Genomic DNA, 22,280 nt, shown 5'->3' with positions numbered 1-22,280 from the left:
TTTCCGATTTTGACCCATTCATTCTATGGTCTTATATATGTCGTTGCAAAGGTCTTTGAAATATCTATCATTAGATATCCATATTGTCTATATCAGTGGTGGCCAACGAGAGAGTGCTTAAAATGCATATGTAGTAGTGAAAAAATAAAAGAGTACACAAATGGAAATGCGTGTGCTTTGCACTGAAAAAATTTGTTAGGCGTTCATATTGTTGAGATTACGAACATTTTCGTGAATTTACACGTACACACAGCAAGAGCGTAAAAATACAAATAACTCATCTAGTTGGAAACAATAGATCGTAAAAATACAAATATTTCATTCTGTCGCTTGATGTTGTTGCGTATTTTTTATTTTTAACCCATACATGCATACAAATTACAATTTCTCTTTTTGCGCTTCCCTGGTATATATTAATGACTTAGTAATCCAGATATAGGTACAAAATCGAGGTTATCCTGGTTTTTTCCTTATATCTCAGCCATTTCTGGACCGATTTTCTCGATTTTAAATAGCAACCGAGCCGGAAGAATTCCGGAGATATGGAGGCTTCGGAAAGTTGATTTCAACAGACAGACAGACGAACATGTCTTAATCGACTCCGCTATCTATAAGGATCCAGAATGTATATACTTTATAGGGTCGGAAAATTATATTGTGGAAATTACAAACGGAATGACAAACTTATATACATATACCCTTCTCACGATGGTGAAGGGTATAAAAAAAACATACACATTTTGTTATTCAGTTCTGGTCAAATCAGCCATATCACTATAATTACTTTACGAAGTCCTTTTGGAATTTCTTTTGTTCTCTAACCTTTATTCATTTCAAGTTATCGCTAAATATTGATTTCAATAAATCTATGGTTACACGTAGCGTTAACCTGTTTAAACCACACCTCGCCCGGATCAATGTCGTGCATATTTTCAAACAAAAAATCATTGATCATGGTGCTGTAACGATTGCTATGGATTGTAAGAGAGCTTCGGCTTCATTTTTGAATGAATAAATAAGGTCTGATGATGCCACCAGCATATAAACCGCACCAATCGTGCATTTGGATGTAATGGAGTCTGTAGGGTCGTCTATAAGTTGCGCGAATCGATAACTGAATTTCAAAGTAAATTTGTATAATTTGATAGCATTGTTCAAGCGTCAATCTATTCATGATGGTTTGCCATAGTATGTCAAAAAGTGAGCTCAGTATAGATAGTTCGTTTGATAGTTAACCCTTTCGTAAGTTCTATAGGGCACCAAATTAAAGGTATTTTAAAGATTTGGGTGGCCCGTAATTTGCATTTGATACAAAAAAAAGAAACAGAATTTCATGCATTTTTGAAATCCCAAATTTGTAAGGCCACGCCACTGTGTTCATTGCAGAACTTTCGTTTACATGTTGAAATAATGTATGTTGTTTTATGATTTTTTTTACAACCTATTTTAAAAATGTTTTGAAAATAAAAAATAAGGACTCTATAACATGCAACAGGACTTGCAGGTAAACAAAACAACAGTAAAAATAACCCCAACACATAAATGAATCGATTAGAATTTTTGCAACTAAACAATCAGTTCATAAAACATACTGAAACCGTTTACATCACACAAAAATACAACGAACGGTGAAGACGTGAGTGAGTGAGTGACGTCATGGATTTAAAATCAAAACTTTTATGGTTAATAATACCAATCTATATGCTGCTCGTTGTCGATGAACTACTCTATACAGAAGCATTTTTAAAATCAGTAAGAATCGATGAAATTCCCTTTGCTTTATCTGTGAAAATTCGCAATAAAACTCGCGAAAGTTCATTAAGACATCCCGTGCCGGATGAATCGAAAAATATTTATGCCATGAAACGTTTGGATCAACATAAAAGTTTTCTAAAAATCTTCAATATTCCATGTAAGTTCCAATTGCTGTGAAAAGGACTTTTGAGGATCATATGCTTTCGCAAATCGCCATCATTATTCCATTCATGTTTGTTCATTTTTCATTGCATTCTTTCGACTCTTAGATATAATTTGCTTTTTTGCGGCCAAAGGTAAATGGCCGTTCATACCGCCGTTTATGCAAAATCGTGTTGATGCTGCCGCTCGAACACTGTTCAGTCAAAATGATAGTTTTATTAAAACGTTTTGTCAGAAATGGATACAGATTAAGGAATGCTTTCGCCCGCTATTTTGTAAGTAGTACATTGTTAATTGTGGTTTGTACATTAAACTGAAAGGGATTCAAGTTCTTTTATAAATACCTATACAATATTTGAGAATTGTAGCAGAAAAATGTTCCTGAAATACAAATATAACTTGATTGAGCTTCACAAATATATGTTTCAAAATATCTCGTATTGTATATCGATATTAAAACATGCAGACCGTGGGTGCAAATATCAAAATGGTCCTAGCATAGTCGAATAAACCATTGAAAGTTATTAAAAAAATGGTATTACTTTTTCGCGGTTGTCAAAAAAGTCCACCCACAAGAGTTTGGAGATACATTTTTTTTTATCCAAAAACGCAAATAGTTTTTTTTTATAAATATGTCAACCTGGCTCGAATCTACATTTAAAATTTGCGGCAACGGGAAATAATCCGCTTTTTTACTATTAAAAAATAAAACAAGTAAAAGAGCTATATTCGGCTGCGCCGAATTTTATATACCCTTCACCAAATTATACTTCAAAATAAAATTTTTTAATAATTTTAAGTAAACAAAATTTATTTATTATTTATAGATTTTTGGTAATTATTTGAACTTTTTATATATATATATGAATTAGGCTTCCCATATTCTAATTCCTAAAATAGTAAGTTAAATAGATGATATTTACCTTGACAATGAAGATTGTTGATGACGCCCTTGGCAGGGTAGAAAATGCATTCCAATTGGCCAATTGTCTAAAATTTTAGTATTCAGTGATATTCTTTGTATTATTACAAATAAATTATAATAAAAATGAAGTTAAGCCTAATTAAAAATTTACTTTTAAAATTTATTTATTTTTTCCCAGTTGTTTTTTTTATTTTTTGGAAAAATTTTTTTTTTGGATTTTTTTTAAATTAAATTTTTTTTTTGTTGTTTAAATTTTTTTTTAATATTTAGCGAAAAAAAATTTTTGGTGAAAATAAAAATCGGGTTATCGAGGTTGTCCCGGTTTTTTGCTTATATATCAGCCATTTGTGGGTCGATTTTGTCGATTTTAAATAGCAACCGAGCCGGAAGAATTTCGGAGCTATTGATGTATGTATCGTATATGTAAGTGCTTCGGAAAGTTGATTTCACCACACAGACGGACATGGCTATATCGACTCCGCTATTTATAACGATCCAGAATATATATACTTTGTGGGGTCGTAAATGAAAAATGTAGAAATTACAAACGGAATGACAAACTTATACATACCCTTGCCACTCATGGTGAAGGCTATATAAATCGTTTTTGTGGGTGAGGGTTTTATTCCAAAATGAGCCGAAAAAATTTTATTGTAAATAACACAACATTTGCCATCGCGTGGTGTCAAAATTTGGTTATAGCCCTAATGTGCATATATAAATTATAATTTATTATTATATGTATATTTGTTTCAATACCAAACAAACCGTATTTGTGGAATTTCAGCCAGCTAACTCATTTTGTTTGGGCCTCATCGAGTTTTCAATAGACAGACAGACGAACGGACTAAGCTAAATCGTCTTAAAATATTATGAGGACCCAGGATATAAATATATACTCGTTGGTTCAACGACCAATATTTTGATATGTTATAAACAGAATGACAAAATCAATATACTCCCCTTCTTTTTTGATGGTGGGTATAAAGACCGGAATTTCATTTGCACACCAGAAGGAAGAAAAGCTTAAACCTTTAGCTCTAAGCTACCATTATATCAAATACCGTGACCTCTATAGCGTTACAAATATTCTATAAATAATTTAAATTATAAAAATAAAATCTACAAAATTTTAAATATTGTTACGTTTTAACCTTTTCAAAGCGTTGGTTTATTTTTTTAATTAAACCGGATACTTTTGATTGCAAATAAAAGCCGTTTAGTAGTTTAAAAATTTTAACAACTCTTTATTTAAAATGTACAACAACAGAATTAAATAGTCAATCAATGTTTTTTTATACATGTTTATAAATTCGCAAAAATACAGGCACACTTTACAATGTACACGAATTCACTTGAAAAACACAGCACTCAGTTGATGTTTATTCGATAAGCGTCTCTGATAAACTCACTAACGACTGCAACCTCTGCCACTATTTATAACACTGCCATCTGCACTCTAGATTGCTCTTTAACTGTCAAAGCTCGAATATTCTAGATCTTACTAATACATACGCCATCTGTGGTGTACTTTCTACAATGTTCTTTAACTGAATATTCGAATTCGAATATACAGTCGCAGCAAACAGCGTTGCCAACTTACGATCAATGGTCAACTGAAAGCTTTTATTCAATGTTAATAATGCCCACAGATATGTTAAAATTTGGGCACATCTATTTGAAAGCTTTATGCAACTTTAAATCAGCTGTTAAAATCGTTATATTTGAATTCAAATACAATTTCGTAACAATATAATAAAATACCACCTTTTTCAATTGGTGTCAATTGTTATTGTACATTTTTGTACATTTTAGTAATAATTTAATTCAGGATGAAATTATCGTTACCAAAGTAACTGCAATTACCGTTAAAATACCGAAATTATCCAAATATATAAAAAGTCTGCAATTACAATCGGTTCATGTCCAGGTTTGAAGAGCATATTGAAAGTGTATACCATGGCGTATGATTAATATCATGGCGATTAATTAATATGTTTAATCATTTAAAAGAAATCACTTTGTAAAGGCTTGTTAAATTTATTTGAATTTAAGCTAAATAAAGATATACTTTTGAATATAAATTTGTAGAAAAGCGACCAACTACTATTATTCAAACAAATCAAATTGATTTTGAAATAATAAAAAATAAATTACATTTGCTGAAATCTAAAATTTATCAGTTCAAATCAAGGTAGTCTACCCTTGCACAGTGAAGTTCTATCGGAAAAAACGTTTTATCTTCTAAACTACTGTTCCGATTGCAAATTGATGTACGAACGAATCATACATAAGGTCAGGTGCTATCTGAAAATGATCTCCGATCGACTCAGAATTACTTTCTGATGTCATACCGAAATTTTTAATTTATATATATCTACACAATTTTATGAAGTTTGGTCCATAATTTCTCATAGCTCCCATATAAGGCAGACTTCCGAAAATCAGCCACTGAAATAAATTATTGCAATTTTAAAAGAACATTGTTTTTCTTATTTACTGAGTGTAGAGTCAGGGTCGACCGACCTTACTTTCATATTTGTTTAAAATTTGTAGATTCCATTAAAGTCAATTATTGAAATTAAAATTTTGTATTTTTCATTTTAATTATTTATAGAATATCGGTAACGGTATTTAGAGGTAATATTTTGATATGTTATATCGGTAACGGTAATTGCAGTAATTTTGGTGTGTTCAAATTTCACATAATTTCTATTTTTACTATTTTCTGGAAATTTTAGCAGCCTGTAGGTAGACAAAAAGAGGGGCTAAACTTTAAATAAATTTAGTATACGTAGATATTTTTAAGGCCTTATTCATAATCAAGTTTTAAATTTATTAAAAGTTTATAAAACAAATTTTGTATAGAAAATTTAAATTAAAAATAAAACTAAATAACAATATTAAAATCGTGTTCAATAATTTTAGACCAAATAATTGTTATAAATGCCCACATTTTCCACTACATCCGTTTATATTTAGTAGAATAAGAATACAGTATTGCCATTCATGAATACTAATCGATCGTGTCTTAGCTAAGACAAAAACCAATTAAAATAATGCCCCAAAGTATTTACTATGAAATGGGTACAGTAAAATACTGTAAGGTGGCCAGCTTGAAAATATTACAATTTTATAAGATTGTGAATAAAAATATATGTAATAATAAACACAAATGAATTTTTCATCAACAAATATTAAGGTAAACAAAATTTATTTTAATTCGTTTTTTATATTAAACAACGTGCTTTTTTCCCTGTTTAAATATTTGTTTGTTGGATGGTATAAATGGGTGTGGTTCTCTATAACACAGGTCAACAATTAAATAATACCTTTTGGAGCCGAGATATCGTAAATTTTTTTCCTACGATCTGCCTTTATTTGTCGATATTGGCTGTCATAAGTAAATTCGCGTGCCCGTTTCGCAATCTTATATGAACACTCAGTTGATGTTTATTCGAAAAGCGTCTCTGATAAACTCACTAACGACTGCAACCTCTGCCACTATTTATAACACTGTCATCTGCACTCGAATATTCTAGATCTTACTAATACATACGCCATCTGTGGTGTACTTTCTACAATGTTCTTTAACTGAATATTGGAATTCGAATACAGCGTTGCCAACTAACGATCATATCAACTGAAAGCTTTTATTTAATAATGCCCACAGATATGTTACAGATATGTTACAGTTTGCTATTACAATCGTTATATTTTAATTCAAGTACAATTTCGTAACAATACTAATAAATGAAGACTATACCTAATAATTTTTTATCTTGACAACCATTTTGAAGTTTATCATGATAAAAATTTATCAGGTATAGACAGGGGGTAATAAATGACCGAAATGTGTGTTCGATACATTTGTGCTGCATACAGCAAACATAGTGAAAAACACTTGTTTCAATTACTTTAAGATCGAGATTAAGGTTCTGAATAAGCCATGGGTTCCAAACATTACGTGTAAAGTGTGTAGTGAACATTTAAGACAGTGGGGAAGCTTTAAACGTATTCATTTTGGTGTACCCATGATTTGGTCGGAACCGAAAAAAACTTCTATTTTTGTGTTGTTAAAATACCAAAAAAAAAATATAAATCCTGATTAACCGACTGCTAAAAAGCCTCTACTGGACGGGACGTACCATCTCTTATTAATCAATCTAACAGATTTGTTGGACAGTGAGAGGTGGATGTTTATTTCGATTAACATGTGTGAAGTGTTAACGATGCCTTCACTTTTTTCGCAAGTTACCTTAAGTGACTTGATAAGAGACCTTGACCTTTAGACCTATAGTAAAAATAATATTTATTAGCAGGTATTTTTTAACATAATTAATAATGTTTAGGATATATTCAAAATACACAATTCATATTACAACCATATTTACGAAACGCTATTAAAACTAAATAATTTAACGTGATAAGTGACTAAACGCTATGTGTTTCGGAAAACTCCTCAATCTAAATTAGGTATGAAAAGCCTCAAAGTTCACTTATTCACTGAGATCCCCCAAATGTTTCATAAAATATATAAGTAACTAAGTATTATAACTTTTTCATTGACGTATTTATTGACGAAATAATCGCTTTTATTTGACTATTAATCTAAAATAGTAAAGTACCACCAACATTGGCAAATTCTTATCTGAACAACTGATATGCACAAGAAAAAGAATTTGGCATTGTACTGACTACAAATTAGCAAAATCATTCAAAAATTAAAGTTAATCAAAAATGCAGATCTCAAGTACATATTTTGCGTTTTGTCATTTAGGTATAATCAATTATAATTACACTATGCTACACCATAAATAAAAAGGGGTTTTTCATATTTTTAAACAAATTCCTATAGTAAAAATTTCATTTGTCAAATTTTCACATCCACAATTATTTAAATACCCCATATTACGTATTCATTTAGATCTCATTCATATTTAAACTAATCAACATTCTTTCGTTTTCTTTCACAGCTGCCACCACAACGGCCGCAAGTTTAGATGTGGAAACAGTTTCCAATCAACGCTGTAAATGCGCAAATCTTGTGGCTAATGATGCTCCAGTTCCTGTGGTTTATTTTGATCGTGATCATATAGGAAATATTAGTTTGGAAACAATTTCCAATACCATTGAGTTTTTGCAAAATTTTCTGCCACCACCCACCAGAAAAGGCAAACGAAAAAATCGTGTGCGTTCCCGTGTCGATGATATGGATATTGAATGAGAATTTTACAAATTGATTAAACGAATTTTAATAATTTAAATGTATTTAATTAAAACTATTCAAATAAATATTTAAATTAATTAAAAACTAGTAAGACAGTGATATATGGATGTGCCGAATCTTAGATACCCTTCACCAAATCATACTTAAAAATATTTTTTTTTAAATATTTTTAGGTAAACAAAATAAAAATTTAAATTTTTTTTTCGAAATTATTTTATAAAAAAGTTTTTTTTTAAATTTTTATTTTCGAAATTTTATTTAAAAAAAGTTTTCTCCAATTTTTTTTTAATATTTTTAAGTAAACAAAATTCAATTTTTTTTTTTGAAATTTTTTTATGACCAAAAAAATTTTTGATGAAAAAAAAATTCGAGTTAAAAAATATTTTTCCCGATTTCGACCCATTCTAGGTCCAACTTATTATAGCTTTATATACATCGTTGCAATGGACTTTGAAATATCTATCATTAGATCTTATATTGTCTATATTAATGACTTAGTAATCCAGATATATATCAAAAATAGACTAATCAGAGTGACTATAACTATAGCTGGTAGATCATTAATGACTTATGTATATTCATTGATACTGAATTCAAATGACAACATTGAGGGACTTCGAATAGTACTTGAAGAGCTTTCGACTTATAGTCTCTGAACCATACACATCAGAGTGTGTATGAATATATATATAAGGAATACAAGATACAGCATAAGGTCATGATTTTCTTTATCGAATTATTTTCTGAAATCTGTATAAATAGTATCAATGAAGTTATAAATTTTAAAAATCCAAAATCGTGAATCCGAAATGACAAATTTTCCATGACTCTGGCGTATAAATCGGGCTGAATTTGACCGATGGCATGGTTTATGTTGACTTTGAAGGCCGCCGTAGTTAGTGACTTGAAAAAGTATAATGAAACCAAATCATATGATCTTGGTAGTCAGTTCACATCATCTTCACGTAAGATGACCATGCCCTCAAATCGCTCGTGCAGATCGCTCGTACACAAGAAAAAGTATCGGCAGCCAGTTTACATCATCTTCGCGTGAAATGACCATGCCCTCAAATCGCCCGTGCAGAAACCCAACAAGAAAAAGAATAACGGGATCGAATCGCACGATATCGGTAGCCAGTTCTCATCAGCCCTAAAATCGCTCGTACAGAATGTTCAATGTCCTGTTGAAACCACATGGTGCTTTTGGATCTCATGTGTATTGGGATCGTCCCAAATTCAACAATTTTGTTGTTGACGTACCTATACATCCAGAAGTGTGCCTCATCTTATAATGGATAAACAATGTTAACAAATTGAATAAAATACAGGTGCCTATTATGAATTAAATTCGATTTTCGACTGTAGTCGAAATAGCTGATCTAACGAATTGTCATTTGGTATTATTGCGAACATTCGTTGCTTACAACCTTAGACCTGCATAAAATTAACGAAAATATTTCAGTTAGTGATATTTGGTCCACCAAAAACAAATAAAATTTCAAATAAGTACTTACATTTTCAACAATTTTTTTAATTTTATTTACAGTGTCGAAAGCAAAATTGTGTTATAATACGAATTTTACATTCCATAGTCGATATTCGATAGCCAACGAATATCGTTTGTCGAATGCAACTCATAATAGTAGGGGCCACAGTCATGTAGCTTCGGAAGTCCTTTAAGAAGACCCTTTATGATGTCGTTAATGAATGTTTTCAAAATTGCCTCTGAACTAAAATAACACAGGGCAATAAAATCGAAAAAAATTTAGAGGCTTTTTAAACCATTTGATGAATTGTGGTTCCAGTAGTACAAATATGGTACAAATTTTAAATTCTATGGAGAAGTATTTTTTTAATTTTTTTTTTTAAATTGTGAATTTTTTTAGATGTTTCTCCACATAATTTATGATAACTCAAAAACGGTAAGTCCGATATTATTGAAATAAACTTAGAAATGTTCAAATTTCCATAACCTTCAATATGTTTATATATTGCGTTTTAATCGGCTCAGTAGTTTCGGAGTTATAATAACAAATTGAAGTAAAAAAAATATTTTTTATGTAAAAATATCAAATTTTTTTGTTTTAAAAAAATCATGAAAAATCGAAAACAGCAGAACTAGTTCAGGTTTATTACTTTGTCGCAAAGCCACGTACAATAGCAACAAAATGAGATATTGGAGATAAAAATTTATTGATTCTTTTCGAATTTATTCACAATTAAGTTAATTCACCCATTTTCACAAAATTTTATTATTTTGTTTGATATACATACAATTAAGTAGTTAATGTTCTTCTTTGGATTGATAGAATTTTGAAAACATTTTCCCCATGCTATGTACAAATTTTCCTATATATATTGAGTTTTAATCGGCTCAGTAGTTTTGGAGTTATAATAACCAATTGAAGCAAAAAATATATTTTTTATGTAAAAATATCCATTTTTTTGTTTTAAAAAAAAATCATGAAAAATCGAAAAAGCCAGAAATTGTTTAGATTTATTGCTTTGTCGCAAAGTCACATGTAATAGGAACAAAATGAGATATCGGTCATGAAAATTGATGGATTATCTTCGATTTTATTCACAATTAAGTAAATTCGCTCATTTTCACAAAATTTAACTTTTTTGTTTGATATACATAAAATTGAGTAGTTAATGTTCTTTTTTCGATTGATTGAATGTTGAAACATTTTCTCCATGCTATGTACAAATTTTCACATATATATTGCGTTTTAATCCACTCAGTAGTTTCGGAGTTATAATAACAAATTGAAGCAAAAAATATATTTTTTATGTAAAAATATCCAATATTTTTGTTTTAAAAAAAATCATGAAAAATCGAAAACGGCAGAAATTGTTTAGATTTATTGCTTTATCGCATAGCCACATGTAATAGGAACAAAATGAGATATCGATCCTAAAAATCGATGGAGTCTTTACGAATTTATTCACAATTAAGTGAATTCGCTTATTTTCACAAAATTTTACTTTTTTGTTGGATATACACAAAATTGAGTATTTGATGTTCTTCTTTCGATTGATTGAATGTTGAAAACGTTTTCCATATGCTGTGTACAAATTTTCCTATATATATTGCGTTTTAATCGGCTCAGTAGTTTCGGAGTTATATAAAACAAATTGAAGCAAAAAAATATTTTTTTTATATAAAAATATCAACTTTTTTTGTTTTTAAAAAATCATGAAAAATCGAAAACGGCAGATATTGTTTAGATTTATTACTCTATCGTAAAGCCACATGTAATAGGAACAAAATGAGATATCGGTCTCTTGATGGATTATTTTCGAATTTATTCACAATTAAGTGAATTCGCTCATTTTCACAAAATTTTACTTTTTTGATTGATATACATAAAATTGAGTAGTTAATGTTCTTCTTTCGATTGATTGAATGTTGAAAACATTTTTCCCATGCTATGTACAAATTTTCACATATATATTGCGTTTTAATCGGCTCAGTAGTTTCGGAGTTATAATAACAAACTGAAGCAAAAAAATATTTTTTTTATATAAAAATATAAAATTTTTTTGTTTTTAAAAAATCATGAAAAATCGAAAACGGCAGAAATTGTTCAGATTTATTGCTTTATCGCAAAACCACATGTAATAGGAACAAAATGAGGTATCGATCATGAAAATCGATGGATTATCTTCGATTTTATTCACAATTAAGTGAATTCGCTTATTTTCACAAAATTTTATTTTTTTGTTGGATATACATAAAATTGAGTAGTTAATGTTCTTCTTTCGATTGACTAAATTCCGAAAACAGTTTCAACATGCTATGTACAAATTTTCACATATATATTTAATCGGCTCAGTAGTTTCGGAGTTATAATAACAAATTTGAGCAAAAAAATAATTTTTTTATGTAAAAATATTCAATTGTTTTGTTTTAAAAAAATCATGAAAAATCGAAAACGCCAGAAATTGTTTAGATTTGTTGCTTTATCGCAAAGCCACATGTAATAGGAACAAAATGAGATATGGATCCTAAAAATCGATGTATTATTTTCGAATTTATTCAAAATTAAGTGAATTCGCTTTTGTTTTTCGCGTTTTTGTTTTTCAGAAATTTCCAGTAAAGGGTTCCAACGAAATATATCTAACATGCTTAGTAAAGTCGAAGTATCGAAAAATAGAGGACTGTTGCTATAAATATATAACTCTTGAATAAACATTAATTTTTTTATTAACAACTTTGAATGTTTACTACAATTGCTTAATATTCTATTTTAAACTTAACTTAAAAACCCTAAACGTATAGTATACAATTATAAACCTACTTAAATACATATATTAAATATATTTACATCTATAACTAATACTTTTTTGGCATAAAAATTACTTAACTAAAAAATAATTTATTCGAATAAAGCGTAACTGAATCATTCATTTAAGATTTCATCCCAAAACTTCATGCGCTTCACATTGAATCTATTGTCAGTCTTTAAAATATTTGTGGAGGTCCCCAAACTGCAATTTTCAAACAGCTGATAGTCACAGATGGTTTCAGGTTTACGTTGAAATGTAGCTTTATTGCACCTTTTCAGGGGAGAATTCGATCGGGGTTCTCTGTAAAGTTTAAGAAATTTAAAATGTTGCTTCCAAAAGCCTCTTAGTTTTAACACTTACCGAAATTGAGCAAAATGCACAAAATTGCCTACAAATAATTGTAAAGCTTTGGCATGTCGAGAATCTTTAGGAAAGTCGGGAAACAACAAAGGAGATCTAAATAAATAGATAAGATCATCACAGTGTACTACACCATAATCTCGGGAAGGCAAACCTCCAGTATAGAGATTGGAGTATGAGTAAGGACCCGTATAATTGAAACTATATAAATATAAAGGATAGGTTTTTGTATCCATGGTATTGATATAGTCTTTGATGGCATTGTAGTAGGGATGGTGAAAGCCACGTTCAGTTACCAGCTAAAAAATTGAATAGGGTTATAAAATAATTTTTAAATTATGTAGAGAATTACTTACATCTAAAAATCCTTGACTAGTGTTATCATTTAATTCCTGTTCACCTTTAAAATATTCCTGTAAAATTCTTTTCATTTTCCCCACCAATTGTTGACCCTCAAAGTGGGTAGGAAAATCCAAAAATGTTTGCAAAATATTGTAGAAATCTTTGTTGAAAGACTGTTTTAATTCTGGTGACTCCATAATGGCCACCACTCTTACAGCTCCTTCTTTGGGCACTGTACCCATCATTAAAGGCACTGGCTTATAGTCTCCACTCTTTAAAATGTCTACGGGATGCCGGGTTAGGAAGGCATCTTTAATGTCTGCCGACTCTATTACCGGCCTATAATTCGTTATATGATCTACACTCCAAAATTTTAGGCCATCTCCTGCTCTTAACAATGTATCAACATCTACAGCTCTTAATTTTTCCAATAATTCTCTGCTACTTAAATATTTAGCATTTTCAATGCCACACAATTCGGCTGTGTTTATGGCTTGTTCCAGGGGTTTATGATTTATGGCGAAGGGCACATTTGCTGTGCCACTTAAAGCAATTACTCCCTGAAATAAACCCTCCGACTGAGGACTTAACATATGCATGTGAGCCGATACACCTCCTACACTTTGCCCAAATAATGTTACCTTTTCCTTATCGCCACCAAAAGCCGCTATATTCTTTTGTACCCATTTTATGGCCAAAAGTTGATCTTTTAAACCAAAATTACCGGACATATTGGCATCGCCTGTGGATAGAAATCCAAAAGCTCCTAAACGATAGGAAAATGTTACCAGTATAACTTGTTCGGTATCCATAATATATTCGGGTCCAGTGATGGCAGGATTTGCTGTACCACTAAACCAACCGCCACCATAAATGTAGATCATAACGGGAAACTTTTTTGAGTTGTGATGATGCTAAAGAAAGGAGGAAAAGATATATTTTTAAGATCAACAATTGGCAATAGAGTTAATTAGATTGTTATCAAATATTATAGCACAGATATGGAAAAGTTGAAGCGAGCGTACTATTCAAAAGTACCGTAGTGATCCCAGGACTATTTTTCTCATTCTTAATAGGAAATCGCTAGTAAAACAGTATTTTCTATAAAAAATCTTATGTAAAACTTTATTTTCTACAGAAAATCTTGTGTAAAGCATTTGCTATAGAAAATTTTCTGCTAAAGAATATTTTCTATAAAAAGTCTTGTATATAACAGTATTTTCTATAGAAAATCTTGTGTATAACAGTATTTTCTATAGAAAATCTTGTGTATAACAGTATTTTCTATAGAAAATCTTGTGTATGTCAGTTTTTCCCATAGAAAATCTTGTGTATAACAGTTTTTCTATAGAAAATGTTGTGTATAAAAGTTTTTTCTACAATAACTCTTGTGTATAACAGTTTTTCCCATAGAAAATCTTGTGTTTAACAGTTTTTCTATAGAAAATGTTGTGTATAACAGTTTCTTTCAATACAATTATTGTGTATAACAGTTTTTTCTATAGAAAATGTTGTGTATAACAGTTTTTCTATAGAAAATGTTGTGTATAACAGTTTTTCTATAGAAAATGTTGTGTATAACAGTTTTTCTATAGAAAATGTTGTGTATAACTGTTTTTTTCAATACAATTATTATGTATAAAAGTTTTTTTTTTATAGAAAATCTTGTGTATAGCTGTTTTTTCTACAAAAACTCTTGTGTATAACAGTTTTTCCCATAAAAAATCTTTTGTATAATAGTTTTTCTATAAAAACTGTTGAATATAGCAGTATTTTTTAAAGATAATCTTGTATATAACAGTATTTTCTATAGAAAATTATGTGTATGGCAGTTTTATTGTGTAAAACGGTATTTATATTCAAAAACAACTTGATTTTAATGATTTTCTACTCACCACTGGTCTATAAACATTTAAATACAAACAATCCTCACTTCCCGACACAGGATACGTCGGCAATAAATAATTCTTTTGTATGCAATCCGGTTTAGCATCAAAAGCATTGAGAGTATTTTCCCATTTCGGATACTCTTTCGGACTCTACAAAAAATAATAAAATATTAAATTTTTGAACATAAATTAACACTTCCTCCATTCATACTCACACTAAATCTTAAATCCCCCACTGGTGGCAGGGCATAAGGAATACCCATAAAGGCCTCAAATAATGGTGTTTTATAGCCGCGCATAAAACGACCGCGCATGCAGCCTGCATTGTCTGCACACACAGTTGAGGTAAAACGATCCTCAATAAACTGGCTTAAAACGGTATAGGCCAAAGGCATAATCAACATTAATAGAAATTTTAAGATCATATCTATAATTTTACGATAATGCTGATGTTGATGATAATAATGAAAATCTGCAATAAATTAAATTTATTTTAAAATTAATGAAAATGTTATAAAATAAAAAACAAATCTAAATGAATTTAATTTGCCAGTTAAATGTGATCTTCATTTGCATATTTAGACCAGATCATTTTAATTTGCATGTAAATTACTAAACATTTGTTTATATTCTACGGTTTTATGTTTGTTTATTATTTCTTTCTTTAATTTGCTATTGTTTACCTTAATAGTTTGTATGTGTGATAAATGTTGCAATAAAACGATCTGCTACTCTATAAAAACTTTTAATGTGTTCAATTTGTAAAACTATTCACACGCGAGCGGGCAATAAAATGAGTAGAATTTTTATAGGGGGAATACCCTTATGTTATTTTTAGAATTTTAATTTTAATACCCTTATGTTATTTTTAGAATTTTAATGCGTCGGTGTGTCTAGCCCATACAAATACTTAGAATCAATATAGAAAATTATAATAGGTGATCTTGTTCAATATGTAAATCAATTACAGAAAGACGTCAGTTCATTTTGTTTTAGTTTTATTATTGTTAAAGGCGAGATTAGAACCAGTTTTTAAGCGGGTTTGTACAAGTAAACGATCTAGCTGAGACAGTAGTTTTTTTGTCTCAGATTCTAAATACCATACCGTTGCATCATTTCACCAACTCAGAAGAGAAAAGATCGTTGAAAATATATTAGGCTTTAATTGAGAGGACATTTAAAGCATATATTGGAACTTGGTTTTTATTGACCGATCATTAGAGAGCAGAGCAGTCTGCAAGTTATATATGAAAGTAACAAAAATGCTATTAAAATTGGACAAGTGCGTAGGGTTCCTAATTCCCCAGACTTTTTCCTTTCCCGGGATAAAATTAAAAAATTATTTCATTCCCGGGAATTCCCGGTAATTCTTTAATACTATATTAAACCAAAAATTGCGCTATAATTTTACCAACACTTTAAAAGAATAACTATATTTGATTGTGCAATGTTGGTCCAACCCTTTTAAGGTTTTATAATTCGGTAATTTCATAGGCAATGCTTCTTTGCCAACTGACTATGTGTTGCTAGAACCAAAAAAATCTATGGATATAATAATATAATTCAATTAGCAACAAATTTGGCCATCACAACGAATCTGAATATTGTAACTTTAAGAAGAAAAAATATAAAGAAATTCCCGAAAATTCCCGACAAACATTTCCCGAAAATTTCCAAATGAAATATTTCCGGGAATTCCCGTGACATTTTTCCCGCGTAGGAACCCTACAATAGGGTTCGAATGTTCGAACAATCGACTTATTCATGAAAGAAAGTCGAAAAATCGAAATCAACTTTTTGGTCGGAAAAAAGTCGAACAATCGATTGTGTTATCTAAAAAGTCGAATAGTCGATAAAAGTCGAAAATAGTCGATAAAATTCGAATAGTCGATAAAAGTCGACTTTTTAGATTGTTAAAAACTAATATTTAATTGCAACAATATACTAAAACTATTGCAATTTTATACACTTGCATTTTTTGTAGTGTATGCTAATATATGTAAATAATATATAAATGTTTATAAATTAAAGCTTTTTTCTACACAAAATGCTTCTTCTAACTATTATCGCCTTGATAAATTAAATTTTTATTGCTAAACATTACAAAAGGTTCAGTAATAAATGTAGAAACCATGTATTTTTTACAAAAAAAAATGGTAAAAAGTTGCAAAAGTCGAAAATAGTCGGAAAGTCGTAAAAAGGTCGAAAAGTCGAAAGTTCGACTTTTTAAAATCGGAAAAAGTCGAAGGGTCGAAAAGTCGACTTTTTAAAATCGGAAAAAGTCGAAAAGTCGACTTTTTGTTTCAGCTATAGAACCCTACCCTACAAGTGCGGTCTGAGGATGAATGGTAATATTGATGAAGTAGAGACTATAGAACAAATCAGCAGACTCAAATATGTTCTCAAACGATTGTACGATCGACTGGATGATACCATTAGTTGCAGATGAAGTGATATTTACTGACTAATGGCTAAATTTCTATTCTATTTTTATTTTCATAAATAACTGTTTCAAACACGTGTACTTTTCCCATCCAAACATTTCAATTTATATGTATTTGCGATCAATGAATTTGCATTTGAATTAAATACTCGTATAGTTTAAGATTAGACATTTGATAGCCCCCATTAAACTACTATGATGTCAACATTTATTGCAGAAAGACGTCAATATTTCCACTTTAAAACTGTTTTAATAAATTATACAAATATATTTTGTTTGAATCTTTTGTCTTTTGTGGTCTTTTAAAAGCGTGAAGTATTTATCACCAGCAAACATTGTCCACCACATCACAATGATGATCATCGCTATTTTTGGAATTTAATTTCTATGAGTGGTTTTTTTAATCGTATCGTTTAGTTTTATGGGGCTTTTTAAATGATTAAATGAGTGGCTACTGTTGTTAAGGTGTTTCTTTTTGATTTTATTTTTTTGTCTTATTGATTTTAGTTTGTAGATTAATTTAAGTAGCAGACATTTAGCCTCCAGCTATATTTGGTAGCCGGCAGTTGTGGTAGGTCTAAAGTCATTGTTTGGTAACCAAATATGTACTGTCGCACAGTGGTTTAGAAACGTTTTTATTTTGGAAATAATTCAAAATAAAAGATATTGTTACGAAATTGCATTATGAATTTGAATTTAACGGTCTGTAAGGGCTACTTGCAACATTCATCATGTTGAGTAACATTTCCATCAGTAGAAACATTTACTTATAAACAACGTTGATAACAAGCTGTTACTAACATTGTTTATAAGTATGACAACATTAACTATAAAGCAGCTTTAGAAACTCTAGGTGTTCCTTGTGGAAACAGAACATTCGAGTTTTTCAGTTAGATAATTCATGAAACTACTAGAAGATGGCAGTGTTTATATAACTAGTAACAGTAAAAAGTTGCAGAGCAGTCAGCATATCGTAGGCGCTGTTAGAATTAATATTAACTTTGTATTCTTATAAAATATAAAGTTTGTGTGTTAAAAGAGGGTGACTACTAGGGTATTCGAATTATTCGATTTTTCTCTTGTTCGAATAAAACGAATAATTCGAATAAGAGATTTTAACTTGTTCGAATCATTCGATCACACGTTTAAAATTAATCGAATTATTCGAATAATTTAATTTTTTTAAAAAAAAGTAAAGAATGAAGTTTTGATGTCGGTTTTTTAATATTTTATTGTTAAAAAAAAAATTGATAATGTTAAAAAACATTCGAAAACAAAGTCCATCATTAAATTTTCAACAGAAATATTCTGATCAGATTAACTCCCGAACAATCTATAAAACAATTGACAAGCAAACCCATTAGTTTCCGTTTTGGAGCTATGCTTTAAAAAACTTGAGCTAGTTGGACATGATCCTGAATTCAAATACAATATAAATGTATTAAGAACTTTTTTATGTCGTTCATTAATTCACTATTTCTAAATTATTTATAACAAATTGTATTATATATCAAGCTCTATCAACGTTGGCGAATCTTTGCTTAATGAAGTGGTCTTGGGGAATTACACAATAAAGGGAATCTGTCCAAAGTTTGATATCATTGCCAGTGAACGTGGCTTATTTGAAGTCAGGCAGTGCATGATTGATGCATTTACAAATACGCAAAAATTTTATTACCATGTTAGACAAAGATGTTCAACGATGGTCAAAATCATGTAAAAGACGAACTCCATGCTTTTCTTGCAACAAAACTTTAGTTTGCAATATTTGTGTTTATCATTCGATTTATTAAATATTTTGCAACACTTACGTACGCGGTTAATAACATCACTTATTTACATATATTTTAAGATCATGGTCTTCATCTATTTCAATGTAATCATTAAAAATGTCATCTTCAATGTCACTTTCGACGACCCTTTCAAAATCACATTCTACATCACATTCAACTTCACTTTAATCTAAGTTAATATTTTGATTATTAATTGAGACTCTTCTAATACTTCGCCAGCTAAATAACAAATCTTTTATTCTGTACCTTTTATTTTCATTGGTTCAAGTCCTAAGTTAAAAATTTTGAAAGATTTGTTTTTTGAATTGTAACTTCTTGCAGTAATATTTATATATGGGGCATTTCACGTCAAGTGAACCAACTTTTGAAATCGATGTCTTCCGATCGCGATGAAATTTGCAGCAATGTTAGTTCTATTGGATAGTAATTCGGACACCATTTTTCAACAAGATCAGTCAAGAACTCTCTATAAATATATTTATAGAAGGAGCTATCGGAACACTCATCTACAGTGATCGAAAGTCCCTTTGTCTTTAGTTATTTGTCGAATTTCAGAAACAATACAATTTTTGTGAGTCATTATTACTTATTTAAATTTGAAATTATGAAGCATTTTAAGCAATTTAATAAATTTAAATATACATATATGTATGAACATTTATTCGTTTTATTCGATTATTCTACATAAAATTGTTCGAATTATTCGTTATTCGAAAATGGCCATTTTTAAATTGTTCGAATAATTATTCGTAAGAAATTATTCGATTAATCGAACGATCATTAGTCGAATGAATACCCTAGTGACTACTTATTTAAATTGTTGTGTTAAAGAGTTGTTACAAATGTTAAACTACTGGCCGCTTTTATTTGTAATTAAAATAATCCGGTTTATTCAAAGGAAATAAACCACAGTTTTTAAAAGGTAAAAGCGTAACAATATCATACTTCAAAGAGTCAATTGTATTCGTAGTTGGAATGGGAGATAGTGGGAGGCTCCCATGTAAATACAAATCAACTCAGCTTTAAATGTTTAAAATTTCATTAAGATATCTCGAATTGTTCACGAGCTACCGAATTGTTTTCCAAATAAAAACGTTTCTAAACCACTGTGTGCCAATGATATTAGTCATATTGGAATATTTATTACTGTTTTTAATAACACGTTGTTGTTTTCGTATTTAAAGTTTAAAGAAAGTTTAACATTTAAGAAAATTGGCCATGACCGATTATTTATGTCTGGCTATTTATGGTTTTGTAGAAAATAATGGGTTTATTCATTTAAATTTGTCATCAACAAAAGTCTGTGCAAAATTATTGCTTAAAATATAATTTCTATTAATAACATTTTGGTTAATAATAGAAAAACATTCCCATTAAGGCTGTCTTTTGAATAAGAATAAAATGCTTATATGTATTAGGAAATACTACTGTTTCTTTTTGTATGGATGAATAAAATATTTATTTGAATAATGAAAAAGTTTTTTTTTTACATGAAAATAAAAATATTTGTTTTAGGAAAGTTTTTGAGAAAGAACGTCAGACTATTTTTACCTTTCTAAGATTTATAAATGCTTTGTTAGGAATTTCGTCTAATTAGGATAACAGTTACTTATTGCCATCTAAGGCCTAAAAAATTTATTTTTTTAATAGCTTTTTAGAACTCCAATTAAACATTTCCAAAAAGAAATTCCAAAAACTTAAGTTGTTCTCTTTGGCATCTTATTGTAAATATATGTATAAGAGAAATAAAGGAACAAAATTTAGTCAATAAATCTTATAATTTAGTACTGCTGGAGATTTTAAATCTATGGATTTTGAAAAAAATAATTCTTAATTTGGTCAATAGCCTAATTAAGAGAACTATAGCAATCAAGAGAACTTTTTAAGGGTCAATTTTGGACCCATCCTAACAAAAGTTGGTAGAAAGATTTAGGTTCATGTAAAATTGATTTATTTCCAATTTCATCACAATTTCATTAATTACACTCTGCTACAAAATGACACTTTTTGTCAGAACTTGAAAAGCCACCTAAAGGAGTTTGTAGGCCTAGTTGAGGACATACTAAAACCGTTTTCAAAGATTTTAAAACACCCTCAAAATTTTGAGATATTTTGAAAAAACTGTTTTAGAGTAGGTCGTAGTACTTTAGTACCTCTAACTCACACCTATTTCAAAATTTTAAACAACTAAAGTTAGGTAAAGAATTAAGCTTTCATAAAATGTATGTATAAAATCTATATTCCTAGAAATTGTGAAAATTTTTATAAATAGATTCGCTTTCTTTTTTATTTTTTTCGTAATTTTTCAATTATAATTATTTTAATGTTTTTCTATGAAAACCTATTTTTATTTGCAAAGTTTTTTAAAGACAATTTTATGTAGACATAAATGAGATATTACTTATTAAAATCGGTTTATACTTGCAAAAGTTATTAAACTTTTTCGAAAAAAATTCCACAAAATTTACCCTGTAAATTAAAAATTGTACAGAATTTGTTTTTTGTATAGTTTTTTGTTTTTTTTTTATTCATATGGGCTGGGGGAGAAAATACTAAAAAAAGGTGTTAATGAAAAGTTGAATAACTTTTACAATTTTCATCCGATTTGAATAATTAAAGCGATGGAACTAAATTTCCTTAATACACTAGTATAAACTTTTATAAGCTTTCATATCAAAATAAACAATGAAAAGCGACTAAAATCAAAAATGTTGATAAATTTAGTTTTTCTTTTAGACATTCTTAACAAAAACAATACTTATGACTTACAAATGTATCAAAGAATGCACGTCATTTTAAAGCGCATTCAGTTTTCTTTCAAACCCCTTTTAAAAATTTAAAGTCGGACAGAGACTGACTGAGTTACAAATCGATAATTTGACGAACATCACTGAAAACGGTTTTTTCAGAATAACTTCTGAATTTGAGGGTGTTTCTGTAATCGATTTCCAAGTTTTTTTCCATCGTAGCACCGTGTTATTATAAGACAATTATGAATGTTCAAGACATATTCTGTGGGGGACCTTGTATGGGTACTAGAGGCAAATGGTGTCCCATTTTCGCTAATTTGTACAAAATTTTTATCAGA

At 29.5% G+C, this 22,280-nt stretch overlaps 2 protein-coding genes across 2 annotated transcripts in view; one reads left to right on the top strand and one right to left on the bottom strand.

The window, feature by feature from the left end:
* Positions 1-1,656: 1,656 nt before the first annotated feature.
* LOC135959742 (uncharacterized) lies at positions 1,657-8,069 on the top strand. Its single transcript, XM_065510771.1, is given in 3 exon segments — positions 1,657-1,912; positions 2,025-2,216; positions 7,846-8,069. Coding segments are annotated over 3 exon segments (672 nt in total).
* A 4,184-nt stretch (positions 8,070-12,253) lies between these two features.
* Positions 12,254-22,280, bottom strand: part of LOC135961381 (juvenile hormone esterase-like) — a 29,787-nt gene continuing 19,760 nt past the window's right edge. The window contains exons 2-6 of the mRNA XM_065512881.1: positions 15,172-15,428; positions 14,963-15,106; positions 13,082-13,981; positions 12,726-13,024; positions 12,254-12,665 (exon numbers count right to left, since the gene is read on the bottom strand). Coding sequence (XP_065368953.1) covers positions 12,479-12,665; positions 12,726-13,024; positions 13,082-13,981; positions 14,963-15,106; positions 15,172-15,428 — 1,787 coding nt within the window. The 3' untranslated portion in view covers positions 12,254-12,478. The remainder of the gene's footprint in view (positions 12,666-12,725; positions 13,025-13,081; positions 13,982-14,962; positions 15,107-15,171; positions 15,429-22,280) is intronic.

Source organism: Calliphora vicina, chromosome 5, assembly GCF_958450345.1.
Source record: "Calliphora vicina chromosome 5, idCalVici1.1, whole genome shotgun sequence".
NCBI classification, from domain to species: domain Eukaryota; kingdom Metazoa; phylum Arthropoda; class Insecta; order Diptera; family Calliphoridae; genus Calliphora; species Calliphora vicina.
This window is presented reverse-complemented; position numbering and strand designations above follow the sequence as displayed.